At 46.4% G+C, this 27,390-nt stretch overlaps 11 protein-coding genes across 25 annotated transcripts; 6 read left to right on the top strand and 5 right to left on the bottom strand.

The window, feature by feature from the left end:
* Positions 1-101: 101 nt before the first annotated feature.
* On the bottom strand, positions 102-1,351 carry LOC117582162 (ubiquitin carboxyl-terminal hydrolase). Its single transcript, XM_034269761.1, has 4 exons — positions 1,203-1,351; positions 917-1,057; positions 709-851; positions 102-655 (listed from the first exon to the last, which is right to left on the bottom strand). Exons 1-4 carry the CDS (start codon positions 1,236-1,238, stop codon positions 292-294), a joined length of 684 nt encoding a protein of 227 aa, XP_034125652.1. The 5' UTR covers positions 1,239-1,351; the 3' UTR covers positions 102-291.
* Positions 1,352-1,504: 153 nt separating this feature from the next.
* On the top strand, positions 1,505-2,378 carry LOC117582161. Its single transcript, XM_034269760.1, has 3 exons — positions 1,505-1,595; positions 1,650-2,102; positions 2,166-2,378. Exons 1-3 carry the CDS (start codon positions 1,520-1,522, stop codon positions 2,294-2,296), a joined length of 660 nt encoding a protein of 219 aa, XP_034125651.1. The 5' UTR covers positions 1,505-1,519; the 3' UTR covers positions 2,297-2,378.
* Positions 2,379-2,408: 30 nt separating this feature from the next.
* LOC117582160 lies at positions 2,409-3,516 on the bottom strand. Of its 2 annotated transcripts, none has more exons than XM_034269759.1 (2): positions 2,749-3,516; positions 2,409-2,684 (listed from the first exon to the last, which is right to left on the bottom strand). In XM_034269759.1, the coding sequence occupies exons 1-2, from the start codon at positions 3,412-3,414 to the stop codon at positions 2,559-2,561; spliced, it is 792 nt and encodes a 263-aa protein (XP_034125650.1). In that variant the 5' UTR covers positions 3,415-3,516; the 3' UTR covers positions 2,409-2,558. The 2 variants fall into 2 exon arrangements, with proteins under 2 accessions (XP_034125650.1, XP_034125648.1); XM_034269757.1 differs by having other exon boundaries at positions 2,411-2,687; positions 2,749-3,514.
* Positions 3,517-3,600: 84 nt separating this feature from the next.
* On the bottom strand, positions 3,601-3,929 carry LOC117582164. The gene has a single exon (XM_034269764.1). The coding sequence runs from the start codon at positions 3,897-3,899 to the stop codon at positions 3,654-3,656; it is 246 nt and encodes an 81-aa protein (XP_034125655.1). The 5' UTR covers positions 3,900-3,929; the 3' UTR covers positions 3,601-3,653.
* LOC117582163 (protein CEBPZOS) lies at positions 3,793-4,295 on the bottom strand. The gene is made up of 2 exons (XM_034269762.1): positions 4,098-4,295; positions 3,793-4,036 (listed from the first exon to the last, which is right to left on the bottom strand). Exons 1-2 carry the CDS (start codon positions 4,225-4,227, stop codon positions 3,903-3,905), a joined length of 264 nt encoding a protein of 87 aa, XP_034125653.1. The 5' UTR covers positions 4,228-4,295; the 3' UTR covers positions 3,793-3,902.
* Positions 4,296-4,400: 105 nt separating this feature from the next.
* On the top strand, positions 4,401-7,641 carry LOC117582152 (GATOR complex protein MIOS). The gene is made up of 5 exons (XM_034269737.1): positions 4,401-4,643; positions 4,698-4,871; positions 4,929-5,180; positions 5,245-7,213; positions 7,278-7,641. The coding sequence occupies exons 1-5, from the start codon at positions 4,523-4,525 to the stop codon at positions 7,366-7,368; spliced, it is 2,607 nt and encodes an 868-aa protein (XP_034125628.1). The 5' UTR covers positions 4,401-4,522; the 3' UTR covers positions 7,369-7,641.
* A 314-nt stretch (positions 7,642-7,955) lies between these two features.
* LOC117582153 (eukaryotic translation initiation factor 4E-binding protein Mextli) lies at positions 7,956-24,645 on the top strand. 8 transcript variants are annotated; one of them, XM_034269744.1, is made up of 11 exons: positions 9,367-9,942; positions 10,007-10,343; positions 10,470-10,541; positions 10,783-10,843; positions 11,069-11,424; positions 11,491-11,564; positions 11,634-12,024; positions 12,094-12,212; positions 13,582-13,707; positions 16,434-16,440; positions 24,635-24,645. In XM_034269744.1, exons 1-9 carry the CDS (start codon positions 9,541-9,543, stop codon positions 13,693-13,695), a joined length of 1,926 nt encoding a protein of 641 aa, XP_034125635.1. In that variant the 5' UTR covers positions 9,367-9,540; the 3' UTR covers positions 13,696-13,707; positions 16,434-16,440; positions 24,635-24,645. The 8 variants fall into 8 exon arrangements, with proteins under 8 accessions (XP_034125630.1, XP_034125635.1, XP_034125633.1 ...); XM_034269742.1 differs by having other exon boundaries at positions 11,069-11,564; XM_034269745.1 differs by lacking the exon at positions 10,470-10,541 and having other exon boundaries at positions 11,069-11,564.
* LOC117582157 (major facilitator superfamily domain-containing protein 1) lies at positions 14,592-17,689 on the bottom strand. Of its 6 annotated transcripts, none has more exons than XM_034269754.1 (7): positions 17,672-17,689; positions 16,562-17,071; positions 15,970-16,497; positions 15,429-15,906; positions 15,248-15,366; positions 15,082-15,181; positions 14,862-14,910 (listed from the first exon to the last, which is right to left on the bottom strand). In XM_034269754.1, exons 2-7 carry the CDS (start codon positions 16,758-16,760, stop codon positions 14,862-14,864), a joined length of 1,473 nt encoding a protein of 490 aa, XP_034125645.1. In that variant the 5' UTR covers positions 16,761-17,071; positions 17,672-17,689. The 6 variants fall into 6 exon arrangements, 5 of the variants coding, with proteins under 5 accessions (XP_034125641.1, XP_034125645.1, XP_034125644.1 ...); XM_034269753.1 differs by lacking the exon at positions 17,672-17,689 and adding an exon at positions 17,631-17,648; XM_034269752.1 differs by lacking the exon at positions 17,672-17,689 and adding an exon at positions 17,442-17,513.
* LOC117582156 (etoposide-induced protein 2.4 homolog) lies at positions 17,970-20,162 on the top strand. 2 transcript variants are annotated; one of them, XM_034269748.1, is made up of 5 exons: positions 17,970-18,104; positions 18,314-18,377; positions 18,451-18,749; positions 18,848-19,522; positions 19,590-20,162. In XM_034269748.1, exons 2-5 carry the CDS (start codon positions 18,363-18,365, stop codon positions 20,092-20,094), a joined length of 1,494 nt encoding a protein of 497 aa, XP_034125639.1. In that variant the 5' UTR covers positions 17,970-18,104; positions 18,314-18,362; the 3' UTR covers positions 20,095-20,162. The 2 variants fall into 2 exon arrangements, with proteins under 2 accessions (XP_034125639.1, XP_034125638.1); XM_034269747.1 differs by lacking the exon at positions 17,970-18,104 and having other exon boundaries at positions 18,128-18,377.
* LOC117582151 (ionotropic receptor 25a) lies at positions 21,325-25,245 on the top strand. Its single transcript, XM_034269735.1, has 9 exons — positions 21,325-21,602; positions 21,929-22,078; positions 22,136-22,411; positions 22,463-22,901; positions 23,017-23,131; positions 23,199-23,444; positions 23,510-24,102; positions 24,162-24,677; positions 24,733-25,245. The coding sequence occupies exons 1-9, from the start codon at positions 21,488-21,490 to the stop codon at positions 25,130-25,132; spliced, it is 2,850 nt and encodes a 949-aa protein (XP_034125626.1). The 5' UTR covers positions 21,325-21,487; the 3' UTR covers positions 25,133-25,245.
* A 430-nt stretch (positions 25,246-25,675) lies between these two features.
* On the top strand, positions 25,676-27,031 carry LOC117582159 (protein farnesyltransferase/geranylgeranyltransferase type-1 subunit alpha). The gene is made up of 3 exons (XM_034269756.1): positions 25,676-25,920; positions 26,000-26,360; positions 26,419-27,031. The coding sequence occupies exons 1-3, from the start codon at positions 25,782-25,784 to the stop codon at positions 26,921-26,923; spliced, it is 1,005 nt and encodes a 334-aa protein (XP_034125647.1). The 5' UTR covers positions 25,676-25,781; the 3' UTR covers positions 26,924-27,031.
* Positions 27,032-27,390: the final 359 nt, after the last annotated feature.

The raw sequence follows: 27,390 nt of genomic DNA, 5'->3' as shown, positions 1-27,390 counted from the left end.
TCCAATTGTCAAGGCATGCGCACTGGAAGAGGTCACAGCGTTATCAGCTGTTGTTTGGTGGGAAATTTAAACAAACCAAAAAAAGCACAAACATTTACAGATTTCTTTTGTGAATTAGCTTCAAGCTTCGAGTGTTTTTACTCTTTTAATTACAAAATTTTAAATGCTTTTTTTTTTGGCTGCAAGCTAAATAAATAATTTGGATTATAATATTGTATGTGGTATATGTTTGTATATAGTTATATCTGACAGATCAGAGATCATCGCATTCTCTTTCTTTCCAGACGCCGCCTAATCCTGCGCAGCAGTCAAGGCCAAAACGGTGAAACGCACTTCGGTGGGATCACGTGCCATAAACTCTTTGCACACCTTGGCCGCATCGTTCACAAAGGTCTCCTCGGTGGTCTTGCCATGCTTAATGGGAAACGATTTGCGTCCATCGAGCTCATACAGCGTGCCCTCTTTGTTCACCAATGCAATGAAATGATGGATGACATTCTCATGCTCCTCGGCATTGGTCTGACCCTCCTGGGCCAAAGCCTGATGATCTGCTGTGAACTCAGTGTCGTGCTCCAAAGCATTGCCACGCTCCTCGGGCGACAGAGCGGCAGTTTTCTCGAGGAACTTCTTGAGCACTCCACCAGTTACATCCACCCTGCAAAACAAAACACATCAGTTAAGAGTTCGATGTGAGTAAAGGAAACTTACTCCTTATTGTTGGCCACGCTATGGATGAGGGCCACAGTGCCACAAGCATTGTGAGTGAACTGGCGCATATAGAACAGATCCTCGGGATGCTGCTCCTTCACATCCTTGATGCGCTCATGCTCCTCAGCACGATGTTTCTCATACTGCAAAATGGTGACTAAATAAACGCCAGAAACGGTATTTGTTTGTGCAGAGGGGTGACACTTACAACCTCACTGCATGGAAAGAGCAAGATAAACGCCTTCACTGGACGGGGAATAAATGCGAGCATGTCTTCGTCCAGCCCCATGACGTCAGTCACAGACCAGGCCGGCGACACGCCTAGCTTGTGTATGTACTTGGTCAGCACCTGGGAGAATGGGTATCAATATCAATGGCGTCTTATAATTGCCAATTTTCAAAGGAGACCTTTTTGCAACGCCGGCCAATCAGCGCATATCGCTGTTGCATGTGTTATAAAAGCAGCCGCAACTAAAAACAACTGTTCTACTTACATCTGGGTTGGATTCAAGTGGCGTCCAGGTTGACATTTTTCTAGATTTTTGGTTTTTCTTACGTTCTGAACAAAATTTCGAAGCAAAATGGCTTTGACGGAGAATTACCGGCACTTTTGTGGTGTCAAAGTGTTGGGAGCTTCCTAAGTTAGCTTTTAACAGTGCTAGACAGCAAATTTATTGCAAAGATTGCAATGGATGTGTGTATCGACATACGGGTTTGGCCATCTCTTTGCGGAATATTTTGGTATATTTCTGAGGGACCGATGGTATATGTTTTCGATAAATTATTGTTTGCCATCTCAATTGTTAAAAAAATGACCAAAATAAACAAAACGCCTCTAAAACAATGCGAAACAGATATAAAAAATACAACTTTAACACCAGTGCGATGTAAGTTGAGTTAATCAGTAAGTGTGTGCCTATTTTAGCATGGTTTTATTATAGACCTGGACAGCCCTTGCCAGCAATCTCCTACAAGTCACGATGCAACTTTGGCCACCTGCAAAACGCGACTGGAAACGTTGGTGAAACAACTCCAGGATAACTATGCCAAATGGCAGCTAGCACAGCAGCGCGGCACCGCCATCTGCTATGCCATCGAGGCCAAGAAGACCAAGTGCCTGGAGAAAAGCGAGGGTGATGACGGCAGTGGCTCTGCCTATCCAGATGATCTTTTGTTGCCCTGCAAAAAGTTGGCCATTATTGCTTCAATCTTTGGCGACATTGCCAACAGCACACGCGAAACACTGAGGCAGCTGCGTGGGCTAACAAAACTGCCTGGAGCGGCTGCAGACACAATATTCTATCGCTCCTGGCGGCTGCCGCAGTTTGTGGCCTTTACAGTGGAACTGGCGGAGCGGTACGAACAGGAGGCGCTGGTCAAGACACAGGTGGCAGGTGGGCAGAAGGTAGTGGATGCCACTGTGAGATTATTTACTTATGTTTCCATTATATTTGTAGAGAACATTGCGCACTGCACGAGGAGAAGCGAACTGATAGAGCACACAAGCCTCTGGGAGTATCCCGAGCATGTCGATGCCTACGTTAAATTGGGATTTCTGCTGCTGGCCGAGGAAGTTACTTTAAAATAATTAAATATAGGGAGTTTTCCATACACAATTGTATATAATTAAAGTTCATACTTTTCTTCTTAATTATAAAAACTTACGAAATGCATGAGAGAATTTGCTTGGAATAATATTTCCAAGTGGAATGCAGAGTTTATATATGTAGATGCTATATGCTAAGGTTATAACTGCTATTTGTCCGAATTAATACACTTTTTAAATGATGTTCATGTTTCACGTTGCTTAACCAAAGGGAATGGCATCGATAGAATGCTTTAGCTTTGGCTCAAGTTGCCACCGAGATCCTGTCCAGTCGTGCGGCTCCATTATACTTTGACCACCACCAAAACCAGGCACAGGACAAACCCACAGCCATGGCTGCGTAGTAAGCGCAAGTAACCAAATTTAACTTTTTCTGCAAGCAACAAAAAATAATACATATAAAAAATGTGAAAATATAAGTCCAATTTTCCCACCTTCTTGCTGCCTGCCTTGGCCTGCGATTCATCTATTTTCTGCAGCTCATCGACTGTTTTTTCAATCTTCTTCAGGTCCTTGGACATCTGCTCCAAGGTCTCCAGCGCAAAGCGACTTGCATAGCGTTTGTCTCCCACCACAAAATCCTCCACTGGCATCACTTGCATCTTGTAATTGGTGGCCGCAAGGGAGGCGCGCAGCGACATGGCATGATTTGTGGTTTTGCCCAGAATCTGCGAATTGTATTGCTTGGCCATGTCCGTGTTGCACAGGTAATCATAGCTGGGATCCTGGTTGGGCATTTTGGCAAACGTTTTGAGCATTTCCTCGCGATGCGTTGCCGAGTTGAAGCCAAACAGACGCAGATCCTCGTCGGTCAGCGTGGCCAAGTCGCGGTAGCTGATGCCATCGGGTATGAGGTTGTCCAAGCCACTGCCGGACTGATCCGTCTCTATGGTGGTGGCCAGCAGCGACTTGAGTAACTCCCGCTCGCGCTCTGTGTCTATCTTGCTGTTGGACTGCACCCAGTTACGCTTTTGATAGCCCAGAAATGATTTGTCCAGCTCCTGTTGATGGGTAAGCGTTTGGAAGTCCTTGTTGGCGCCAAACTGTATAACTGACGGCATATTAGCAATGGATGCCAATGGCACATGTTCCGGGAGCATGTTGGGGCTGTTAGTTACGATCTGCGAGCACCGTAATTCGAGTATTTAACTAATTTAAACACAATTTGCGGCAAAGTTGTCTTGCCAGGCGGAAGATTGCCACTGTGTCGCCAGAGCAGCGTTTACCAGCACTGCACACCGCCCACCAGTGTGTACATAAAGCACGAATGAATTAAATGCTCGACATTTATATTTTGGTTTAACAATTTACATATATTTAAATGAAAAAAAGTTATTAACTAATCTTTTTTGTCCCCTGTTGATGTCCTGTACAGTGGTGTACTGGTGGCGGCCGCCTCCTGCAGACGCTTCATGAACAACGCCTTCCTCTTCTCATCGTCCGTTTGGTTGGTATTAACGCGGGCAGATGCCTTAATACGATCAATTTTATCGGCATTTGGCTCGGTCAGCCGCATCAGGCCATAACCAATGCCACCGAAGGATACAAGCCAAAACAGGGACTTTAAATACGGATTGCCAAACATGGTTTACTCGCTCTTCTTCAAGGCGCTCCAGTAATTGGCGTCCGACTGACGGGCCTGGTTTTCGCCGAGGATCTCACCGATTTTGTAGTAGTAATCAAGCACAAAGGGATAGTTTTCGTGTATATGCTGACGGAATTCTGTAAATAGTGAAATACTTATTATTCCGAAACTTATATAAAAGACGGCCACTGGACATGCCTCGATTCGTGTTCATGCGGTAATAGACGCCGTAGCTGGCCGCAAAACAAACCGCTTCCACCACAAAGAGAGTCTTGGCGCTACCCTTGATGAATCTCCAAAATGCAGGCTTGGGTGTTTTTGGTAACATTACAATAAGTTAAAAGAAAGACACGTTTTAAATTAAAACCAATTCGTCACGAAATTGAAAACAAAAAATTGCTTACGCAGTTACAAGTTAGTGTTGCACAATTCAGAAGTATGGCTAGCGGCACAAACAGCTGATTGACCGGCAGTGTATGCGTGTGAGTACAATTTCTCTTGAGTGCGTGTGTGAGTGTGTTTATCGCACGTTTTTGTTTTTGCCACTGATAACGCGACGCAATTAGGCCAAAGATCTGTGAAAATCTGGTTAAAAACACTGCTAAGCGAATGGAAAACTGCCCATGATGAGTGGCAACATACACGGCCTCAGTTGGTTTCCCAACTTTCCCGACAAATTCGTCTCGTGGGGCCAGGAAATTAATTTGTATGAGGTGCGCAGCAAGGACGATGCCCCGCTGAAAAGTGAGTGTCTAGCATATTGGTTGAGACACACATTAAAACTCTATCTCCTTGCAGGTCGCTTGCCTTATATCTCGGTTAATTATCTGGCCAACGAGTCGCGCTATCAGTATGCGCGTTGTGTGGCCGCTTCCTACCACAGCCATCAGCCCATCATTGCCGTGGGCCTGGCGGATGGCAAAATTGGCATATGCAACTTTCGGGACACCTACGACAGCAGCTGGGAGTACAGTGGGTAGACCAACACTCGCTTTAGAGCACCAGCTAACTCCTTAATGTCTTTTTCAGCGCCGCGACAGCAGCGCATGTGCACGTGCCTGGCCTGGAATGAGTTGGATGCCAACATACTGGCCATAGGACACGATCGGCATCGCTCCGACTCCTGCATAACCATTTGGGACACGGAGCGGGGTGTGCCCAAGGAGACGGCAAACTTTTTTGGTCAGGCAGAGTCCGCGAATTCGCTCTGCTGGGATCGCAACCATCGCATGCTGATAGCAGGCATGAGCCAGAAGATGATCAAGCTGTTTGATCTGAGACGTGAGTGGCACACGGAGCACCCTCCACTGACACACACTCTAATCCTCAATCTGTCATACTCTAGAGAACAATGCCACCTGCCAGAGCATACAAACAAAGACTGTCCAGGGTCTGTCGGTGGCGCCCAATGGCAATGATCTCTGCAGCTATGTGGACTCCATCATTATGCTGTGGGATGTGCGCTCCATTAAGCAGCCACTGCGGCAGATACAATCCTCGCGGAATCATCTACAGATCGCCTGGTGCCCCACCCGCAACAGTCTGCTCTCCTCGCTGCAGCGCGACTCGCCCTACATCACGCTCTACGACATACGCACCGTGGAGAACGAGAACTCGCGGGAGATTTATCATGTGAAGCGACAGATTAGTCCGTTTCCGGCCAAGTATCATCACAGCGGCAAGTTTGCGTCCGTCAATTGCCTCTCCTGGCATTCGCGTGACTTTGAGCGTGCCCTGCTGCTGGCGGATGCGGTGAATATTTTGGACTTTCGACTACCCGCCACACTCCACACGGCGCACAGCAATCGCCGGAAGCTGCCGCTGCTCATGCAGCGTCCGCTGTACGCTCCCGCTTCGCCCACATCCACGACAGCGGCCACGCCCACACAGCAGCCAACGAGCAGCTGCAGCCTGAACAGTGCCAGCAGTTCCAACCTCGATTACAGTCCGCATTCCGCGTTGAATGTGGACTTTTTGGTGCCGGAACTCTTCGAGCTGGACCTGGTGGATGAGACGCGGCAGCGTGCACTCGAGGATTATGGCATCAAGCCGGACAACAAGCGATTTGCCGAGCTGCATCTGACGCCTTATTTGAGGAATGTTTGGTCCACACTCAACAATGTCTACTGCGATGAGCAGTTGTCGGGCGTAAAGTCAGCTTTGGGCATCAATTTGGGCCACACATCGGAGGCCTTAATGGCCAGCTCACGCATTGAATCTCAGCTGCTGCAGTGGCCCGATGGCATCAACAATTCCAATAAGCTTGTCTGCTACAAAAGCGAACAGCGTGATCATGCCCTGCAGCTGTGTGGCTGGGCGTTGGAGTATGAGCTGGAGCGTTTCATCGATCAGTTGTATGACAACAAGGAGTACAGCCGGGCGGCCATGATCTCTGTCTTTCATCTGAAGATTATGCACGCCTGCGGCATACTCTCCGCGGCGGCGGACAAGATGCGCGATCCCAGCATGTACCGGATCACGGTGATTGCTTTGTCCAGCTTCAATGCGGATCGCTGTAGCTCGACGTCGCGTAATCAACGCTCCAGTGCGAATATGCAGATACAGGATCCACATTTGAGAGCAATTTTCTCATTCCTCACCATGGAGAAGGATAACTTTGAAGCTGTGCTAAAGGAGGAGGGCGTATCCCTGGCCGATCGCATGGCATTTGCCTGCAAGTATCTCTCGGAGACGAAGCTGACGGACTACGTCAAGCAGCAGATACAAGCGGCCATCGATTGTGGCGATCTCAATGGTCTGCTGCTCACCGGCGAGTCTCTCGATGGCATTAGCATCCTTCAGTCTTATATGGATGTCAGTTTCGATGTGCAAACTGTGGCCCTGGTGGCCATCAACTACTTCCGGCAGGAGCACTTCACGGACAAGCGCATTCAGTACTGGATTGCCAGCTACTTGGACTACCTCAACAGCTGGGGCCTGTGGGAGAAGCGCGCGGAGTTGGACATCAAAATCGAGGGCATACGCTCGTCAGCACGCAGCTCGCGAACCGTCTACCTGTCGTGCAATTTCTGCGGCAAGCCCGTGTCGAATGCGCTGCTAGATGAGCCGCGGCCGCGCAGCACCACAACTAGCACGAATCGCTTGTCCTCGTGCCCCAGCTGCCGCAAGCCACTGCCACGCTGCTCGCTCTGTCTGATGCACATGGGCACCATGATAAATATGAGCAATGGCGAGACGCCCAGCACAACGCCCGAGGTGCAGGGCTGGCAGACGAAGCCATTTTCCAAGTGGTTCTCCTGGTGTCAGACATGTCGACATGGCGGACACACCGAGCACATTATGCAGTGGTTCAAGTGGGTCCTTTACCTACCTTAAAGTATCAACAGAAATATTTTTAATTTTCTCCTTTCTTTGCAGACAAAATTCGGAATGTCCCGTCTCTTCGTGCAATTGTCGTTGCTTTGATATGGATGGCAGCAAGCCAAATACCTTAAGAGATATTTCCTAGCTGTCCGAAAGTGTGGTCAGAAGCCTTTAAAAGCCACAGCCAACAGCCACAGCCACTATCCACAGCCCATGCCATAATGCCTTAAGTTGTTGATTTCTCTTCCAAAATGTGTGTGAGCGCGTGCGCGCCTTACAACTCAGAAAGTGTTCATTGTACTTAGACAGAAAGGGTGTTTCTATGTGCCCGGTAGAGTTAAGTGTTTATGACCCAACAGCTTTTAGCTGCTCAAAATGCATTTTATACTTACATTCAAATAAATGACAATATAGGGAAGTCTGCGCGCTTTCACTTCACCAATTCACAATAGAGCTTTAGAGGGTTTCACAGCACTATTCTTCGAGTGACCGTTGACTGTTTTAGTATTAGCCCTATTTGGTATAAAATCCAATAAAAGGAAGTCATGAAAACTAGCCAATCTGGTGAGGAAAGGATTCATCTATGGTATAAATTATAGTTTTAGTGATGTGACTCTCAGCTAGCTGGTAATATTAAATAGAACATCAAAATCGCGAACAATAATTTAAGATTGACGGTATATATACAGTATATTTAAAAACAGACATGTATATTTTGGTATATTTCTGATGGTCAGGCGGCTTGTTTCATCGATAAATACGCGGTCACACTGGCAAAACGATTTTAGCTGCAAGATTTTTTTGGTAAGCTTTTTTAACGCATTTTCCCCAAAATCCAATGAAATCGGCTATACAACGACTAACTAGTGGACTAGTACAAGCTACTAGCAAAGTGATTGTTTAGTGTACAGTGCTTGGTAATAGTATGATGTGTACAGGTGCAGAGGTTGGTCTAGCTGCGCAGCCAACGCGTAGTTTCTTCCTTCTGGCTGCGCTCATACTTCAAGAATATTGCCTAATTTCAAAGAGTTCCACTAACGAACAGTGTTTAAAGTGTTTAATTGCCAATAAAGCTGGAGTTGAAGCAGCGGTGGGGGCTACACTTAACGGATATTCGCCTACGAGCAGGCCCCCTACGCCCCAAATGGCGCTGACTGCGCGGTCGGCGTCAACGGCGGCAGCACACACATTTTTGTTGTTGCTATTCTCGACATATGATTCAATAAGAAATAAGAATAAGTGCGACTGATCGACCGCCGCCCGCCCGTTCTCTCTCTCTCTCTCTCTCTATGCCGCTCTTCCGCGCTCTTGCAGTGTTTCAGTTTTTTGTAATATTTGTGTTAGCTGTTGTTGCTGTGAGCTGTAAATAATATTTGAGGAAAAATCTGTGTTGTGTTTGTGCATGGAGCGAAAGTCAGGCTAAAGCAGCAACTATTAGTCGTTGCCACTTCTAAAGCAGAGACAACACAACGCACGCACAAATGGTGGTCGGCTGTCCGTCCGTTTGTTGTTCCCATTTATGCAAACCAAAACCATTTGTATACCCTAAAAGTGGTACAGGGTGTTCCGTTACTTTTACACCGTTTGCAACTTGAAGAGGTAAAGTGTGTGCAAAAAAAGGAAGTCGAGTGTTGACAACAGTGTGAATACCGTAAACTGTGTGCAACAGCTGCAAAAATATAACTAATTGATAATTATCACAAAAAAAGGCATTAAAAGTTCCTTTTCTTAGTGTATTTGCCGCTGCGACTACACAAAAAGCGTTTTTAGCTATTGTCATTCATTATTTTTTTATTTCTTTTAACTATTTGCAATTATGGAAGAACGTATGATTCAGCCCGCCGCATGCCAATGGGTTAAGTTTCGGTGCGGCTCGTCGGTGTCTGCCTGCTTTTTGCTTTGTGATTGCTTGTGGTGGGTCCACAGTAAACTATAGATAACCCTCATTTTATCAGCTTAAAACCCGCTTATCAAAGTTGCACATCATTAAGATCTAAAGTTACGCAAAGTATTTAAATCTTAAAACATTTGGACCAAAGTTGCGTCGCAGTTTCTTGAGGGAGGCCGTGTAGCAAGCATAGATTTAGACAGGGCATAGCTGCTTTTCGTTAGTAATTAACGCTTAACCATTTAACGGACTAATCATTTGGTTATTTCTTTGCAGGGGGAGGTGCGGAAAACACGACGAAGCTTCTACGATTTCAATTCACAAATTCTTTAATTACTTTCAAAACGAAACGACGACGACGACAACCCATTATCCATTGATATCAGATATAGTAAATAAACACGAAACCAGATTTTGCTACCCATAATTATGGCACACACACACCTGGGACGCGCTGTTAAAAACATTGAGGCGCCGCGTCCGCTCAAGACACAGTCGCGGGCTTCGTTGAAGAACAGCTATCTGGTGATGGAGGAGCTGATACAGCTGATTGACAATGTCACAGTGGGCTTGCAGTCGTGCAACACGACAACAGAGTCGATAACGTTGCTGCTGCACAATCTGCGTGTGCACGGGCCGCAGCTGGAGGCGGTGTCCAAGGATACGCTGGATCGGGCTTTCGTTGTGTTTCGCAATGCTTCGCAGGACGAACGTCTGAACATAATGACGCGCCTTAAGCTGCTCGAATTGATTGAATTACGTGCCAAAAGCTGGGAGGACAATGACACAATTGCCTACTACAAGTCCAAACAGCAAGTCTCCAATGTTGAGGTGAGTCTCTGTCAAGGCTCCTCTTTGATAAACTATTTTATTATTCCCTCGTTTCGTTTTTTAGCTACCCCCGGAGCCTTATCAACATGATGCCAGCGTGCAGCAAGGCGGATTTCTCAGCACCTCCCCCACATTCGGCGTCAGCGGCGGCGGTGGTGGCATGAATGTCGGCATGAATGCAGCTACCGCTGCTGCTGCCGCTGTCTTTAATGCGGCCTCCGCAGCTGCCGCAGCCCAGGCGGCCGCCATAGCAGCCGTCGGCTCACCCAATCAGCAGCACATGCTGCTGCCGCCCGGTGAAGTCATACGCAACTCGGGAAAGTTCCCCAAACCCACCAAGATACCGGGCAAAACCTACTGCAAGGACGAGGTTGTCATCCGCAATGCTGACTCAGGCAAAGGTGAGTGTGTGCCGCCCATTTGCTGTCCTGCACTCCTGATCTCTTTCTTCCCCCGAAATCTACTCAAATTGTATTCTTGAAAATGTATTTTCCAAACATCTGCCGCTGTGCCCATCACACTCTTAGTCATGGGCATCAAAGGGCGACGCGTGCACATGATTGAGGAACTAAGCGAAACTATAATCTCGTTTCAAAGAGGTAACATCCAGATCAGATTTAACCTTAAGGACATGACACGACATCCTGCATTTGCATCTGCACACCTCACACGCTTCTAACTCGCTTGCCACACAATTTTCTCAAATAAATTCCGCTTTTAATTCCCATTTTTGTACATAAAAGGTGACCCCATAAAGGCTTTTTTGTTTCCATTTTTTCGTTTTGTTCGTTCGCACGAAATATTATTTATGCAAAATTATTAATATCAACTCTTATTTAGTCAACCCGGGCGCCAAGGAACGTTTGGTGCAAATCACTGGACCGGCGGAAGAAAAAATCAAGTAAGTTTCACGAGGGAGCTGCCAATGAAGGGAACTCAACTTAAAGTTTCATTTAAATTAAATTTCAAATGTTACAGTACTGCACAATGTCGCACTGCCAACTCTTTCTCTAAGGTTGGCAGTGCGGCTTTGCCTCTAACTGTAAATCTCCCACGCAATTGGCAGCCATTTTCCCTTTTAGTTCGCACATATAATTAAAAATAAACAAATTTCGTTTTGGCACAGCTACGCCAAGCAACTCATGGAGGACACAATTCGTCGCAACGCCTCGCCGGTGCGCCTGGAGCCTGCACCAGCGGCCGGTGGCTCGTGCTCGTCCCTTAACTCTTCAAACTCTGACGACGCCGTGGTGGTGCAGCCTCGTACGCCCGGTGGCAGCAGCCTGGCGAATCGCTTGAGCTTCAATTCGGCGCAGAATTTTATGACTGCCCAGCAGGCTGCAGCGCAGCAGATCTCTCAGATCACACAGCATCAACAGGCGCAACAGCAGCAGCAGCAGCATCATCACCATCAGCAGCAGGTTGCCGCCATACAAGTGGCCGCCGCAGCAGCGGCCCAGGCCCAGGCAACAGCTGCTGCCGGTAAAGTTTTGCGACCCAGCCAACAGCTGCTAATGCACTCATATTCCACAAACGATGCTTCCGTAGGTGAATACAAGTTCACGGTCAACGTGGGCCAGCGTGTGATCAAGATAACCGGCGACTGCTGTGAGCTAGTGCGCGTGAGTGAAAGCGGGGAGGGGAGTCCAGTTGGAGGTCATGCAACTAACCTTTGATTTTTGTTCATACAGGTGGCCAAGCTCGTACTGGATGATTACTTCAGCAGCTCCGAGTTCTTGGCTTCTATGGAGGCTGGCGCCGCTTTTGATGGTAACTCTCTGGTGAGCCCCGTAACCACTCCATCGACACCGCTGCCCGGCGCTGGTCCGCCACAGTTTATGCTGCCTCTGGCCGATAGCGGCATTGGACTGAACTATGCCGCCTCTTCGGCCAACAACAATGGCGATGGAGACGATGAGGTCTTTGCCGACACAACGAACGGCGCTTCATCGAATGCTGCCAATCAGAACGGACTGGCTCGCTCACGTCGCAGTCACTTTTCGCGCAAGGAGTCCACGCCGGAGAACAAGGTAGCACGCGAGAAGCTGGACGTAGAGGAGCGTCCAATGAAGACAAGTGCATGTGAGTTGAGGAGAGGTTTCCGCACCACTAGGAGTCCCATAAGCAGTGCTAATGGTTTTCCCTTTGCAGCACGCGTCTCTTACGACATTGAACACTTGATCTACTACTCGCAAAGTCCGCATGCCTGGGCACTGCCCAATGATTGGCAAAAGATGTTGGAGACAACGCCATCGATTCTGCGCAACAAGGTAATTTCGAGCATCGATGGGCAATTAAAATGCATCAACGGTCGTCATGTGCCGAGCCCTGAATCAATTACCAATGCACCCAAATCATATGCATTAACAATGGCTAGCATAAATCCCATGAATCCCGAAGGCGATGCGCAGGTCGCAATCGCAAACGCTAGTGATGCAAACACCTTAACCGAAACTAACAAGCAATTTAGAGTAATGCCACAGGAACGCGAGTTACGTCGCAATCCAAAACCATCGGCAGAGTCCGATCGGAACTTGTATAATAGGCAATTGCAAATTATAACCAGCACAATGGGTGCCCAAGCTAAGTATCGCCAGCCCAATTCTCATTCACATAATACTCAGTCACAGTTGAAAGCTGTTTTTCAGCGTTATACCGAGGATGATGAGTGCTTGATGGCCTGGTTTGATGAACAAACGCAGCCAGAGCTCAATAATAATCGTACTTTTGCTTAGATGTTCAGTCCGTTTCAATACGTAAAATATAAATACGTATTCGTTTTTCCAATCTAAATATTTGGATGATCCCGAAATGTGTCATTTTGGGAGAGTTACCAAACAACTTATAGAATCTCTATCGAATCGAATAGAATGGCATTAAAAAAGACTCACGCATCTCAAGCCACGTAGTTGCATAATTATTATTAATTATTAATATTAGGATACGACGAAACGAAACCAAAAACTAGAAACCAAAACAAAGCAAGCGAAACTTTTTGCTAGTCTTAGACGTAATCAACACTTAACATAAAAAACATTACACTTACACACACACACACATGCATACATTGTGATGCAAATTAAATTTACAATGTAACTAAGGGAGGCAGAATCTGTGTTTTGGCTGTGAAACAGATTTAGTTTAGACTACCACACACACACACTCAGACACATTAACCAACACAAACGCACATTTAAGCGCATTTTTTACATAACAAAACAAAACTGTAATTAACAATTTTCAATAAGACTTATAACGAAAATACTAAATATAAACGCAAGCAAGCAAAGCAATGATCGCGGCGGAAACTATGTCTAAGCGTTTTTCACCCAGCATACTCCAAAAAGCATACATACACATACAATTACATATATATATATATATTTCAAATAAAATTAATGACTTGCAAAGTCTTAAGTAAAGCTTGGTTCGGGTTTTAAATCACAACACAAAACACGCGACAACACACTGTAAACTGCTTCTAAAAACACGCCTGCCCCGCTTGTTATGGCTCTTAAACCTGACATTAATCTGTTCCATATGTAAATGTTCATTAACTATGTCCGTCCAAGGTAAGCTTAAGCTGAAACGCTTTCTTGTTTAATTTCTAATCGTTTTCTTTGGTTGTTTTGCAAACAGGATCTACAGGATGAGAGTCAACGCTTTGATGGTGACAAGTATTTGCTTAGCATCAAGACTGACGCCACACGCGAGATAGCGGCAGCCGACGATGCCGAGAATCTAGATGAATAGACACCCAGTACCGAGCGGTGCCCCAAACCAACTGACAATATATAGATAATGTCCTCTGGGACGAAGCTAGACTATATCCTTCAATGCTTTTAGCTCTAGCGGCTCTAACAAACAAAAATAATCAAAACAAAACGACCAAAAAAACCAACAAAAAAATATGAGGAAGCAAACTTAGACGAAGAATGCTAAAAAAAACCACTAACCCTTAGAATCTAGTAACGACAAGCAATCAAAACTTTCAACATACTTAGCTAGAAAATTTCAACGAAGCTCTTAGATAAGTTCCAACGAAGAAAAGTCAATGCGGACGTGGGGGAGGGCAGGTTTTATGCCCCCAATAATAATTCAACTAATTCATAAAAAGCAGCTAAACTGAAGACGTATGAGCACGGGTCTCGAAGCGAAATAAAATGGGGAATGGAATGCATTTTTAGTAACTCAATAGAGAATGACAACATACACAATTTATATAATTTTGATTCTCATTTCTCTCCCCTCAAGGCTTTGTTTCCATCCATCCTTAAACCAAAATTCTCAAAACAACAAAGAAAAAATGTATTAATTCATCTACGTACAATGTGTTTAATTATTATTTGTATTTTTTTTATAAACGTTTTCTCTAGTCTATCGTGGAGATTTGTTTTGGAAACATTAATTTTTTATTTTATTGCAGTTTTCGAGTTTATTGTAACTTCAGAGAGAGAAGATAGAAAGAAAAGCCAAAATTATTTTGAATTTGTGCTTTATGCTTTAGTTAATTTATTTTATTTATTTTGTACAAATACAAAAACATATTCTTCAAGAAAATAAAATCAATGATCAAAAATGTAACGTTTATATTTTATTTTATTTTTTTTACATTTCTACCCATTAAATTATTTTGCTGCATTTTCTTTGGTTTATTTTTTGTTCGGTGAATGTACATTTACATTAATTTATTATAAAACAAAACAATAATTTCTGCAAATACTGATATGTATAATATTTGGCTAGGAAGTTTAACGGAACGGAATACGATAACGAACAAGATCAAGATCCCACGAAAATTGTGCGGTTAGCAGAATGTGCTCCAAGGTTTTGCATAACAAGTCAAGTACTATTAGAGAGATGGCGGTAACATCACAATTGGGTTATTTGTAGTATAGTAAGTTAGTTTATATGCATATTTAATGGCCCAATAGAGGCCGTCGATCCACAGTTGCGCGTCGGATTGAGCTTTTGGTATGGTAAGTCGAAAGTAAATACATTTAGAAAGAGAATGGCAAATTAGTCAATGATTGATGGGACATACATATATATAGACAAAAGACACCAATACACAACATCAATCAATCAATCAATAGGCATGCTCAGTACACCATTCAACTCGACTCAATATTCACGTACATCGATGTGTGATACGTGGCCCGCTGTGACGGTGACATATTCAAATTGCCCTGATGCTTGCGATTGTACGCCCAGATCGCAACAGTTGCCAAAAGAGAAACTGCAATTAACAAATGGCAAATGGATTCTAAATGAATTCAAAACTGTCTAGAGGTTTTTTCCTTACTCAGCAGGAACAGCATAAAGAAGAGTTGCAGCCAGAAGTGACTGCCACCGCTGCTATCCACAATGATGCCGGCCACAATGGTCACCACAGCCAGGCCCAAATTCTGCACCGATTGGCAGCTGTAAGGAAATAATTACAGGTCAAAGAGAATGCCCACAAATCAATTAATTCTTTCACTTACAAGCCATATGCCGTACCCAGCTGATATTCGGGTATAATCAGCGAAACCAGTGGCCACAGGCTAGCAGCCAGCATGGAGTAGGAGAGCCCCATTACGCTCATACCAATATACGGATCCAGGTGGGTAAATGTCAGCAATGCATGAGCCACAAACGTTGAGATGGTGGCACAGAATACCCAAGTCAAATTGCGCCCCACCTTATCGATAATGAAACCAAACAATGGCGAGGCTATGGCCGAGATCAGGTAGACAATTGAGTTGACAGTGTTCGCCTCGGCGGGAGTCATGTGGAAGTTGTTCACGAAGAAGGCTTGTCCCAAGGCGACAAAGGGAAAGATAGCGACATAGTAGGCGACGCAGACCACGGATACCATCCAGAAGTCCAGTTTGAAGGTGACTATGTCGCTCAGCTTGGCAATCTCACCGCCTGGGTTGTTGTTGCGTTTTAGAATGCGCTCGGCACGCTTGTCCATCCAGCCTAGATGGAGAGAGAGAACAGATCAGAGAGGATATGCAACAGTTGGCTTAAAGCAAAACCTACCCAAAATCAAAGTGCAAATCAGCGACATCACACAGGTTGAGGAGGCCAAAAACAGCGCCACACCCAGTCCAGTGTAGCCAGCGTAGGATTTGGACACATAACCATATAACGGCTGCATTATCCAAAAGTTGACGGTGCTGCCAAAGCGTGCCACTGACAATTGCAGGCCAAAGACCATATTCAGCTCTTTGCCCTTGAACCACAGCACCGCGTAGCTGTTCTGGGCCACAGCCAGCGACTCTGCGCCGATGCCGAACACAAAGCGACCAACGATCATCAACCAAAAGTGTCCCAGGACACCGCCAGTGGCGAATATCAACTGCCCAACAAGCACAATCAGCATATAGATGATGGTACCCAGGCGTATGCCAAAGACGCGATCGATCAGGAAGCCGCCCACGAAGCAGAGCACAATGTTCGGCCACGAGTAGATTGAATAGATCAGCGTGAACTCGGTGGAGTTGAGGTCCAGTTCCTTTTGGAAAACATCCTGCAGAGCCCCAGGGTTGTCGTAGCAAAAGTAGGAACCTAAAAGGCACTTTGAATTAGCGCTGTGCATGCCAAATGCAATGCCATTGCCATCACAACTCACCAAATCCCAGAAGGCACATGAAAACCAAGGCCAGAAAACGGTGCGGCGTGCTGGAGGGATCACAGCAGCCCGGGTCCTTGGGCGGTGCCAGCTCCGTGTCGCGGGTGCTTCGCCTACGCACCACTGGCTTCGCCTCATCCTCGCCGCTGCTACTGCTGTTCGACGTGTCCACAATTCGCTGACGTTCTTCGCGTGTCATGTTGGCACCGGATATTGCAGGTGCGCTTGGGGGATGTGTGGGGGATGAAGGATTGGTAATTGCTTTTGGCTGTTCTTCCTGTCAATGCGGTTTGATGGGGGGTGGGGAGCGGAGGGGTTGCTCGTTTGGTTGGTTTGCTTTTTGCGTTGTCGTTGGCGATGGGCGGGTGGGCTGGGCTGTGGCCCTACTGTTGTTGCTTATCACTAGACCGCACCATGACTTTGTTGTTGTGTGTATTGATTATTCCCACAGATGGACGAGAGCTGTCACGACGGGGAGGGTGCCAGGCGTGGGCGCTGGTAAAGGTTAATCTGCAATAAAAGCGACATGAAAAATGCTGCATCTTTGCAAGGTATACACACACACAAACAGACAAGAGTACACCTAACGGTGAACAGAACCCACGCAGTTAGCAGGTAGCTGGCGTGACAGATCTGGTCGTCCGTTTGTTGACTAACGGTACTAATAATGGTAATCAATTAAGCGCTCACCGTATGTTACGGCCTTACCTTTGTGCTCTGACACCAGTGGGTTTAAGGTTTTATTACTTTATTTGCGTATTGAAAACAACCCAACCAACTGTTTGTCTATGCACACACAGCCGCCCAACACACACACACTACTGTGTTCCTATATGTAAACAAGGTTTGAATCCAGGAAAAGCGGCTAATACTCAAATACCCCGTTATCGCAGCAAACTAGGCACGAACGGCATACTAATTAATCACTGTCCCAGCGGTCTTATTATTCGTTAAAATGTCGCCTGCTGATTCAAAAACTCACTCGAATATTCGTCTGTTGCTTTGTTACTTATTTTTAAAACATAGAACATAGAAAAATATGCAAAAAAAAAAAGAGACGTATACTAACATATGTGCAGGCGGAAATTCAACAAGTAGAGGAAAACTCACGGTATATTTGACGGTCCTGAACAGATTGAAAATATGAAAACAGATAGCAGTGTGATATCAGCGGAACTATCGGCAAAAAGTACCGATTAAGAAATTTGTAGTCTAGACTAGTCTTGAAATTAGTTGTGGTGTTTGTTTTGATAATATGTAGTTCCAAATTAGCTATTATATATCACAAAATTAATTAAATATTTCAATATACCATGAATGTTGTTTCTCGCCATGGAATTATTTACCCGCGTTTTTTGATTCTGCATATCGATGCACAGAGCCAGCTGGAAAAATGCATCGGTAGTTATGTGCGATATTCGTAAATTATCGGTAAACACCATGCAAAACAAAACAAGTTAATATTAACTATTCAGCACAAAGTTCAATGTTTATAAAATCTACTTGAGAAATTGGATTACCCACCGCAGCGGCATAGCGTAAAGTATGTAAGCGATGCATGTCCAGCTTACCTGGAAATCAAGTGGCATCTGGCGCGGTGTAAACGAAAAATGATGTCGTCGTTGTCTTCTTCGTCGTCGTCGTCGTCGTCGCACAACAACAAACATATTTATTCCCAACATTTCGACACAATTTAGAGTAGCCTAACACGTTTCATATGCTTGCATGTATATCTCGTAATGTGTACAAAAGGAACTAGTGCTTTGTAGACCGACCACAGATACAGACGACCGCCCGTGAGATGGCTGCGATTAAGGTAAGGGCCCGCCTCGCTTCGCCTACATAATACTTGATTTAAATGCGTCGTTTGTACCATGCACCACCCGCAGAACATCGCCTACGGAATACTGTACGGGCTGTGGGACAGCATACGTGGCATGACCCTCGTCCTGCACATTGACAACGAGGTGAATCGCCAGAATGCCGAGCAGGAGCTGCGACAAATGCGCAGAACGGATAAAGATCGGTATGAGAGGGCGCGGAGATCGCCCTCGCCAGTGCCCAGCTCTGCGGCGGCCATGATACGCGAGGAGTACGCCAAGCGGGCCGAGGAGAACTCCGATGAGCGGAGTCTGCAGAAGATTCTAAACCAGAAACCCGCCGCCGAGAAGCAGAAGCAGCCGCAGGGGTACGTGACACAAAGACAGCCAGACAGCTAGTGCTGCTGCTGCTCAGCATGACTAATCTATTTATTGCGCACTTGCGTTGCCTCTCCCGTCCCCACAGTGAGAAGAAGATCGCCAAGAAGCTCTTTAAATGCTGCATGCTCAACGGTGGCTTCACCTGGCTGAGTATTGAGCTCTTCGAGTCGGCGCTGCTGCCCACGCTGAAATTCTGCCTGACCATCTTCTACGGCGATCAGTCGGAGACACTGCCCGTGGTGTGGGCCTGGCTGCACCCGATACTTTCGCTGCTCTTTGGCATGATGTGGGTGCTGCCCATATTCATGCTCTCAAAGATTGTCAGCTCGCTGTGGTTCGCGGACATTGCCAATGCGGCGTATCGTGTGCGTAAAGGTCGGCCGCAGCTGATTCCCGGCATCAGCAAACTGGTGGCTGATTTCCTCTTCAGCATGGTGGTGCAGATGCTGTTCCTGGTGCAAAGTATGCTGGTGAATCTGGTGCCAGTGAAGTATGTCGGTTCGTCGCTGTGCTTTGTGCATTTGTGCCTGCTCTACTCGCTGTACTCCTTCGAGTACAAGTGGTTCAACATGGGCTGGGAGCTGCATCGACGCCTCACCTACATAGAGAAGAACTGGCCATACTTTTTCGGCTTTGGCATACCGCTGACAGTGCTCACGAATCTGTCCAATTCGGTGATTGTCAGCAGCTGCATCTTCTCCATATTTTTCCCACTCTTCATACTCAGCGGCAATGAGGCACAGCCCATGGTGGACACCACGTAAGTGTGACAGATTGTGCGGTAATAGATTTGTGTGTCTAAAAATAACCACTGCCCCTTTTTCTAGTGAGATCTCGCTGCGTCTGTTCTCGCCGGTGGTCTTCATATCGAACCTTTGCTTCGGCGGCAATCCGTGGAGCAAGGCCAACCGGCTCAGTGCCATGCAGCGTCAGCAGTACGAGCTGCAGCAGCGCCAGCGTCTACTCCAGCGTGAGGAGCAGCTGCTGAAGCAGCGCAAGCAGCAGTACATGGAGCAGCAGCGCATGCAAATGCGACGTGAACGCTCGCACTCGCGATCGCAGACGCCGCAAATGGCGCCTGGCACTGGGCCACCGTATAGGTACGCCCAGGCGCCGGTGTTTGATGCTGCGCGAGTACGCGACTCCTCTGCCTCGTCCACGCACAGCTCCACATCGCCGAGCATCAGCAGCTATCGGCCGCCACCGTACTATGGAAGTTCGCTGCGCGGCGCCACACCGCTGGTGCCCACACCCGTGCCTGGTGCACCCCAAGCACCGCTTACCCCGCCCGTCATACGACAGGAGACGGGACCAGATGACTGGAATTTGTGAGATTTATGCATATACAAAACTCTAGGCTTATAGGCTTTATATATGATTATACGATATATTATTATTAATTGGATCAATGTGCGTACGTGTCTCGTCTTTGTGTGAACTGTTTCGTCTAAGTGTAATAACTGTAACTATACAACTGCAACTACAACTAAATATAAAACTAGGATCTACGATTAATGACGAATGTTCGCTAGTCGACAGCCCATACCCTCCGACTGGGACAGCATCACTAATGTAGCTATAAACCTTCTATGTGTCTGTATGTGCGGCTCGCTGCATATAATCCATTTAGAGTTTTTATCTTTAGGTCGCGTTTTTCGCTTCTGTAGGGTGCACAAACTCTACCATTCAAATTACTTTCGTTTACTTTTAAATTATTAATCAAGAATAATAAAACAAAAAAACATTTTGTACTTTCGTCAAATGTGCGTTTGTTTCTTCTGTATTTAATGTGCAGCGCTGGACTTTATCTCCCTTTTGATTAGAAATATAATGAGTCAGTGCAGGCAGTGCGATAATCGTCTGGCGGGGAAACTGATAGCTAAGGAAAAGCATTGAAAGTGCATAATAATTCCGAGCCAATGAAATGTATTTTTATACACAAAGATTAAAGCAGTCGGGATGTAAAGAAAGCTACAGACATTATGCACATGTGTATATATAGTGTATATAGAAATATTCTTGATAAGCATCAATTGATATTGATTAAGGGTCGTCTAGTCGATTCATGCTTGTCGTTGACCCCCTGCCAAACGCTCGCTCACTGTCTCTTGTCTGCTGGCGCCCTAGCGGAGTGAACGAGATGAAACGGAATAAAAGTAATTCGTTGATGAGAAGATTGAGGGAGAATCGTAGAATTATCAACAGATAACAAAGAACTAATTCCCTTTTAGTCTCTATATAAATAATAATGGAAAGCCTCTTGATATTCCCGTCCCCCACCAGATTCATTTCCAATTAATTTTTTCGGGGAACACGTTGCCCCAGCCCAATGGCCAATAATTATTTCATGTTTATGTGACAATATAACAAGCCACTCAATGCCTCATCATAACTCCTGCCATAAGCCCACTCCATCGAACAAAACACCAATAGAATCCGCCTAATTATCGCCCAAATTCTGTTCCGGCACGAACACCAGACTAGACACAGAGTTTGTGGTCAGGTTGTGGGTTTGGGGAGGTGATTACACAGTAAATTGATTATCACCAAGGTTACACACATGTCCAAACATTGTCCGCACATTGAAAGTGAAATTGTCAGTGGCATTGGCTGAGCTATCCTTTCGGACAGGATATGCCCCATTCAGTTGTAATTTGTAGTTCGTGGCGTGCAGTCAATTGCTGAGATCTCGGAACGGTATCCCCCACCCTATGTGCCCGCTGCCATGTTGGATGTTTGCTTAAAGACTTTCAAATATTTATGGATTCTCGTACTGTTGACGCTTCTAAGCAATTGGAATCAAGAGATAGTGGCCCAGACGACGCAAAATATTAATGTGTGTAAGTGCGCAAAGCCATCGATTTATAAATGGATATATAGGATATATGAGATCAGGGATATAGAAGTTGTGAAATAATTAGAGTACATTTTCTAATGTGATCTAATGGAAGATTGTGCATGGAAAATGTGAAACAATTTAATAAAGTGCTTAAGTGCAATGAAGATCTAAGATATCCACGAATATGGGGGCTGGTGGGACATCATTTTATGTTTGAAATTAGAGATTAATTTTCAAATGAATATTATTCTAAATAAATGTATTTATTAAATGTTCCATGGCTACTCGTCCAACCCAATAAAATGCCATTCAACATTGTGCTGCTAGTCTTCATCAATGAGGTGGACAACGAGCCGGCGGCCAAGGCAGTGGATGTGGTGCTGACTTATCTGAAGAAAAATATGCGCTATGGCCTGTCCGTGCAGATTGAATCGATTGAGGCCAATAAAACGGATGCCAAGGTGCTGCTGGAAGCAAGTGAGTGAATCGTGTGAAATCTTCCACAGATCTTCCACCTATAATTCCTTTGCTCAGTTTGCAACAAGTATGCCGAAAGCATTGAGAAGAAAATGATGCCCCATTTGATTCTGGACACTACCAAGTCGGGCGTGGCCTCGGAGACGGTGAAGAGTTTCACCCAGGCGTTGGGACTGCCCACCATTAGCGCCTCGTATGGTCAAGAGGGGGATCTGCGGCAGTGGCGTGACCTGGATGATGCCAAGCAAAGGTATTTGCTGCAGGTGATGCCACCGGGAGATATTATACCCGAGGTCATACGGAGCATTGTGCGGCGACTCAATATTACCAATGGTAGGAGGACTTTGCACACTTTACCCCTGAATACATTTTATCCTTCCACAGCTGCCATCCTCTACGACGAAACCTTTGTCATGGATCACAAGTACAAGTCCCTGCTGCAGAACATCCAAACTCGTCATGTCATCACAGCCATTGCCACGGAGGGCAAGCGGGAGCGCGAGGAGCAAATCGAAAAGCTGCGCAATCTGGACATCAATAATTTCTTCATTCTGGGCAATCTGCAGTCCATACGCATGGTCCTCGAGTCCGTGAAGCCTGCGTACTTTGAGCGCAACTTTGCCTGGCACGCCATCACCCAGAACGAGGGCGAGGTGAGCAGCCAGCGGGACAATGCGACGATTATGTTCCTCAAGCCCATGGCGTATACACAATTTCGGGATCGTTTGGGCCTGCTACGCACAACTTACAATCTGAATGAGGAGCCACAGTTGGCGTCGGCTTTTTACTTTGATTTGGCGCTGCGGAGTTTTCTGACCATCAAGTGAGTTCCTTTTGAGTTTAGTTTTCCGGCTCTCCTTCTCCTTCTCGTTCCCGTTCCTGTTCTCGCTCCTGCTCTCGTTGTTGTTTACGGTCTTTATCTTCTTCCCGTTCCTCAGAGAAATGCTTCAATCGGGCGCCTGGCCCAAGGACATGGAGTATCTGAACTGTGACGACTTTCAAGGCGGCAACACGCCCCAACGGAATCTTGATCTACGCGAATACTTCACCAAGGTGGGTACAGCCTCAATTATAATTGATTACTCAACAAAAAACAAATAATTCCCTTACCCCCCCGTAGATAAGCGAACCCACTTCGTATGGCACCTTTGAGCTGGTCACGCAACCGAAGCAGCCGTTCAATGGCTTCAGCTACATGAAGTTCGAAATGGACATAAATGTGCTGCAGATACGTGGCGGCAGTTCGGTGAACAGCAAATCGATTGGCACATGGACAGCAGGACTGGACACTCCACTGACAGTCAAGGATGAGGAGCAAATGAAGAATCTGACAGCGGATACGGTGTATCGGATCTATACTGTTGTGGTGGGTGCCAAATAGATGGCCCTGCTCTGATCCAAGTGTGTACTTTCTGATTCTCTGCTCCACAGCAAGCTCCCTTCATCATGCGCGATGAGACTGCTCCGAAAGGATACAAAGGCTACTGCATCGATCTGATCAACGAGATTGCGGCCATTGTACACTTTGATTACACCATCCAAGAGGTGGAGGATGGCAAGTTCGGCAACATGGATGAAAAAGGCGAATGGAATGGCATTGTCAAGAAACTCATCGACAAGCAGGCGGACATTGGTCTGGGCAGCATGTCCGTGATGGCTGAGCGTGAGATTGTCATTGACTTTACGGTGCCGTACTACGATCTGGTGGGCATCACCATCATGATGCAGCGTCCCAGCTCCCCGAGTTCGCTGTTCAAATTCCTCACCGTGCTGGAGACGAATGTGTGGCTGTGCATTCTGGCAGCCTATTTCTTTACCAGCTTCTTGATGTGGGTCTTTGATCGCTGGAGTCCGTACAGCTATCAGAACAATCGCGAGAAGTACAAGGATGATGAGGAGAAGCGTGAGTTCAATCTGAAGGAGTGCCTGTGGTTTTGCATGACTTCGTTGACGCCCCAAGGAGGTGGCGAGGCACCCAAGAATTTGTCCGGGCGACTGGTGGCTGCCACTTGGTGGCTCTTTGGGTGCGTTGAAACTTCCTTCTTGCCAATTCTTTCGTTTAATTTGGTGTCTTTCCCTTTAGCTTCATCATCATTGCCTCGTACACCGCCAACTTGGCTGCCTTTCTCACCGTCTCCCGTTTGGACACGCCCGTCGAGAGCTTGGATGATCTGGCCAAGCAATACAAAATCCTCTATGCTCCGCTCAATGGCTCCTCGGCCATGACGTACTTTGAGCGCATGGCCAACATTGAGCAGATGTTCTATGAGATCTGGAAGGATCTGTCGCTGAACGATTCACTCACGCCGCTGGAGCGCTCCAAGCTGGCTGTCTGGGATTATCCTGTGAGCGATAAGTACACCAAAATGTGGCAGGCCATGCAGGAGGCAGCACTGCCAGCCACCCTCGATGAGGCAGTGGCAAGGGTCCGAAACTCTACAGCTGCCACGGGCTTTGCCTTCCTCGGAGACGCCACGGATATACGGTACTTGCAGCTGACCAACTGCGATTTGCAGGTGGTGGGCGAGGAGTTCTCCCGCAAGCCCTACGCCATAGCTGTGCAGCAGGGCTCACATCTGAAGGATCAGTTTAATAATGCGTGAGTTTGGTGATACATAATTAAAGGGAGATTGAAATAATTTGCCTTTCCACAGCATCTTGACGCTGCTCAACAAACGCCAGCTGGAGAAGCTCAAGGAAAAGTGGTGGAAGAATGATGAGGCGCAGGCCAAGTGCGACAAGCCGGAGGATCAATCGGATGGCATATCCATACAGAACATTGGCGGCGTCTTCATTGTCATCTTTGTGGGCATTGGCATGGCCTGCATTACGCTCGTCTTTGAGTATTGGTGGTATCGCTATCGCAAGAATCCGCGCATCATTGACGTAGCCGAGGCCACAACAGCAGACCAGTCGCATCTCAAAGACGTTGGCTCTGGCAAGCTGGTCGAAGGCGTCATTTTAGGCAATTCGGGCGAGAAGTTTGAAAAGTCAAATGCTGCACTGCGTCCACGTTTTAATCAGTATCCGGCCACTTTTAAGCCACGTTTTTAGGAGAACTCTAATTAATATGTAGTTTAACGCGCACGGAGAATGTCTACGTTTAGCAATTAAGTCCATTTGGTGCACTTTGCGCACTTTTATTCAATTCGTAATAAATGTTTTGCTAATTCCGAAAATTCGTTACTCAAAAGTATCGTTCCATATGAAGCTATCGATATTAGCGATGGGCGTTCCCAAATGTACTACAATTAAAGGATGTGTGACACTCCAGATATAACTAAATATGAATTCTGGAAAAAGATCGAAGAGAGAGGAAAATGTATTTTTGATATGAATTTGTTTTTTTGGTTGGTGGACCCGCGCAGCGGCATGTTAAAATATAAATGTTATTAATAGTATGTATTTGCATACATCTTCTGGGAGAAATATTTAGTTAGATAATTTAACGGAAGTCCTGATGATGGTACAAACACTAATGTAGGTCATATTTTCAGCCATCTCTGCCCTTCAGACTAGTTTCATCTAGAATTGGGGCTTATCGCACACAAATATCGATACAAATACACACATCGATAATGCCATACACACATTCGAGCTCCAGCGGCTGATAAAAACTCTTTCCGATTCCATTATTCCATCATATTCGCCAAATTTCCATCCAGTCAAGCAGTTGTTTACACAAATTGGAAGAAACACAGCAATGGGTGACAGCTCGGATGACGAATACTTGGGCATGGAATGGATTCCGTACAGCGAGCGCCCGGAGTGGTCCGATGTAGCGCCGCTGCCCCAGGATGACGGCCCGAACCCAGTTGTGTCCATAGCCTACAGCCAGAAGTGTGAGTAATGCGCCGAGAATGAGATTAACCTGAAACGAGAGAGTGCGCCAGACTGACTGTGTGTAATGTTTGCTTGCAGTTCGCGAGGTGTTTGATTACATGCGTGCCATCATAGCATGTGGCGAGAAGAGCCAACGTGCCTTGGATCTGACAACAGACGCACTGCGCCTGAACCCGGCCAACTACACGGTGTGGCAATACAGGCGCGACATACTGCGCGAACTGAAGGCCGACCTCAATGTGGAGCTGAACTACCTCAGCGAGGTTATCGGGCAGAATTCAAAGAACTATCAGGTGTGGCATCACCGGCGCGTCATTGTCGAGATGCTGAACGATGCCAGCAACGAGCTGGAGCTGACAGAGAATGCGCTGATAAACGATGGAGATGCCAAGAACTATCATGCCTGGCAGCATCGCCAGTGGGCCATACGCACATTCAAGTGAGTGGCGATTTCAAACCTCTCTTTCCTCTAGGCTTACATTTTATATTAACTGCAGCCTCTACGATGCCGAACTGTCGTTTGTGGATCGCTTGATCGGTGAAGACCAACGCAACAATTCCGCTTGGAATCAGCGCTTCTTTGTGATCAAGCACTATGGCTTCAGCCCCAACCTCGTCGATCAAGAGCTGATCTACGCCATGAACCGCATTCGCATCATTAAGAACAACGAAAGTGCCTGGAACTATTTGGTGGGTGTCATACGACAGAGCAAGTACGGCTACGGGCTGCTGAACAATCATCCAGCGGTGGTGGAATTTGCGGAGGAGCTCTACCAGGCCGGCAACCGTTCGCCGTATCTGATGGCCTTCCTGATCGACCTCTACCAGGAGCAGGCACTGCAGCAGGACATCAGCGACCGTGAGCAGAAGGCGCGCAAAGTGTACGGCCTGTGCGATGACATGTCCAACAAACATGATGTGATTCGCCGCAAGTACTGGCAGTATGTGGCCAACCATTTGAAGGACCAGCTGAACAAGAGCTCTGAGCAGGCAATGGCATAGTTCCCGCAATCCAGCAACGACATTCGCTTTGAATTAGTTTTAAATCTATCTACGTACTTAGGCCTTTCTTTATACAGAAATAAAATTAAAAGTGTAACCAACATTGAAGGTTTCCCAGACATGTTGCAGGCAGGCACTCAACACATTTGCCACATTCATTCATCTATCATCTTTCATGCATGTTTCTGTGGCTGTGTGTGCTAGCCTTGCCTTGCTGTACCGCCCTGTTTGTCTAAGCGCGCCGGCGTGTTTGTACACGTAAATTTCATTAAAAAGAGGCAGAGAGATAACATTAGCGCAGTATGTACTCTAGCTGTGGCTCTCTGTTCTGTTGCTGTTTGAGTGGCAGAAGTAAGCCCATAAATTATACAAAATAATTGTATGTATAAACAACCTTTTGTGTAAATTCGAGCTAGCTACAAATTGTGGTGTTGGGTAGCGAATTTGAGTTTTGATAGTGGAAAACT

Source organism: Drosophila guanche, unplaced genomic scaffold, assembly GCF_900245975.1.
Source record: "Drosophila guanche unplaced genomic scaffold, DGUA_6, whole genome shotgun sequence".
Classification (NCBI taxonomy): Eukaryota; Metazoa; Arthropoda; class Insecta; order Diptera; family Drosophilidae; genus Drosophila; species Drosophila guanche.
This window is presented reverse-complemented; position numbering and strand designations above follow the sequence as displayed.

Excerpts from the sequence above, each read along its gene's own strand:
- LOC117582162 (XM_034269761.1), bottom strand. The coding sequence starts at position 1,238 with ATGTCAACCTGGACGCCACTTGAATCCAACCCAGAT. Across the intron at positions 852-916 it reads TCTTTCCATGCAGTGAGGTT|TATGAGAAACATCGTGCTGA; the intron begins GTAAGTGTCACC and ends ACCATTTTGCAG. Across the intron at positions 656-708 it reads AGCGTGGCCAACAATAAGGA|GGTGGATGTAACTGGTGGAG; the intron begins GTAAGTTTCCTT and ends TTTGTTTTGCAG.
- LOC117582161 (XM_034269760.1), top strand. The coding sequence starts at position 1,520 with ATGACCAAAATAAACAAAACGCCTCTAAAACAATGCGAAACAGATATA. Across the intron at positions 1,596-1,649 it reads AACTTTAACACCAGTGCGAT|ACCTGGACAGCCCTTGCCAG; the intron begins GTAAGTTGAGTT and ends GTTTTATTATAG. Across the intron at positions 2,103-2,165 it reads GGTCAAGACACAGGTGGCAG|AGAACATTGCGCACTGCACG; the intron begins GTGGGCAGAAGG and ends TTATATTTGTAG.
- LOC117582160 (XM_034269757.1), bottom strand. The coding sequence starts at position 3,414 with ATGCTCCCGGAACATGTGCCATTGGCATCCATTGCTAATATGCCGTCA. Across the intron at positions 2,688-2,748 it reads CCAAGGCAGGCAGCAAGAAG|AAAAAGTTAAATTTGGTTAC; the intron begins GTGGGAAAATTG and ends TGTTGCTTGCAG.
- LOC117582164 (XM_034269764.1), bottom strand. The coding sequence starts at position 3,899 with ATGTTTGGCAATCCGTATTTAAAGTCCCTGTTTTGGCTTGTATCCTTC.
- LOC117582163 (XM_034269762.1), bottom strand. The coding sequence starts at position 4,227 with ATGTTACCAAAAACACCCAAGCCTGCATTTTGGAGATTCATCAAGGGT. Across the intron at positions 4,037-4,097 it reads CCGCATGAACACGAATCGAG|AATTCCGTCAGCATATACAC; the intron begins GCATGTCCAGTG and ends CACTATTTACAG.
- LOC117582152 (XM_034269737.1), top strand. The coding sequence starts at position 4,523 with ATGATGAGTGGCAACATACACGGCCTCAGTTGGTTTCCCAACTTTCCC. Across the intron at positions 4,644-4,697 it reads GGACGATGCCCCGCTGAAAA|GTCGCTTGCCTTATATCTCG; the intron begins GTGAGTGTCTAG and ends ATCTCCTTGCAG. Across the intron at positions 5,181-5,244 it reads CAAGCTGTTTGATCTGAGAC|AGAACAATGCCACCTGCCAG; the intron begins GTGAGTGGCACA and ends GTCATACTCTAG.
- LOC117582153 (XM_034269739.1), top strand. The coding sequence starts at position 9,541 with ATGGCACACACACACCTGGGACGCGCTGTTAAAAACATTGAGGCGCCG. Across the intron at positions 9,943-10,006 it reads AGCAAGTCTCCAATGTTGAG|CTACCCCCGGAGCCTTATCA; the intron begins GTGAGTCTCTGT and ends TTCGTTTTTTAG. Across the intron at positions 11,565-11,633 it reads ACTGCTGTGAGCTAGTGCGC|GTGGCCAAGCTCGTACTGGA; the intron begins GTGAGTGAAAGC and ends TTGTTCATACAG.
- LOC117582157 (XM_034269754.1), bottom strand. The coding sequence starts at position 16,760 with ATGACACGCGAAGAACGTCAGCGAATTGTGGACACGTCGAACAGCAGT. Across the intron at positions 16,498-16,561 it reads CATGTGCCTTCTGGGATTTG|GTTCCTACTTTTGCTACGAC; the intron begins GTGAGTTGTGAT and ends AGTGCCTTTTAG. Across the intron at positions 15,907-15,969 it reads GATTTGCACTTTGATTTTGG|GCTGGATGGACAAGCGTGCC; the intron begins GTAGGTTTTGCT and ends CTCTCCATCTAG.
- LOC117582156 (XM_034269748.1), top strand. Across the intron at positions 18,750-18,847 it reads AAGCAGAAGCAGCCGCAGGG|TGAGAAGAAGATCGCCAAGA; the intron begins GTACGTGACACA and ends CCGTCCCCACAG. Across the intron at positions 19,523-19,589 it reads CAGCCCATGGTGGACACCAC|TGAGATCTCGCTGCGTCTGT; the intron begins GTAAGTGTGACA and ends CCCTTTTTCTAG.
- LOC117582151 (XM_034269735.1), top strand. The coding sequence starts at position 21,488 with ATGTTGGATGTTTGCTTAAAGACTTTCAAATATTTATGGATTCTCGTA. Across the intron at positions 22,902-23,016 it reads CGGAGTTTTCTGACCATCAA|AGAAATGCTTCAATCGGGCG; the intron begins GTGAGTTCCTTT and ends CCCGTTCCTCAG. Across the intron at positions 23,132-23,198 it reads TACGCGAATACTTCACCAAG|ATAAGCGAACCCACTTCGTA; the intron begins GTGGGTACAGCC and ends ACCCCCCCGTAG.
- LOC117582159 (XM_034269756.1), top strand. The coding sequence starts at position 25,782 with ATGGGTGACAGCTCGGATGACGAATACTTGGGCATGGAATGGATTCCG. Across the intron at positions 25,921-25,999 it reads CATAGCCTACAGCCAGAAGT|TTCGCGAGGTGTTTGATTAC; the intron begins GTGAGTAATGCG and ends GTTTGCTTGCAG. Across the intron at positions 26,361-26,418 it reads TGGGCCATACGCACATTCAA|CCTCTACGATGCCGAACTGT; the intron begins GTGAGTGGCGAT and ends TATTAACTGCAG.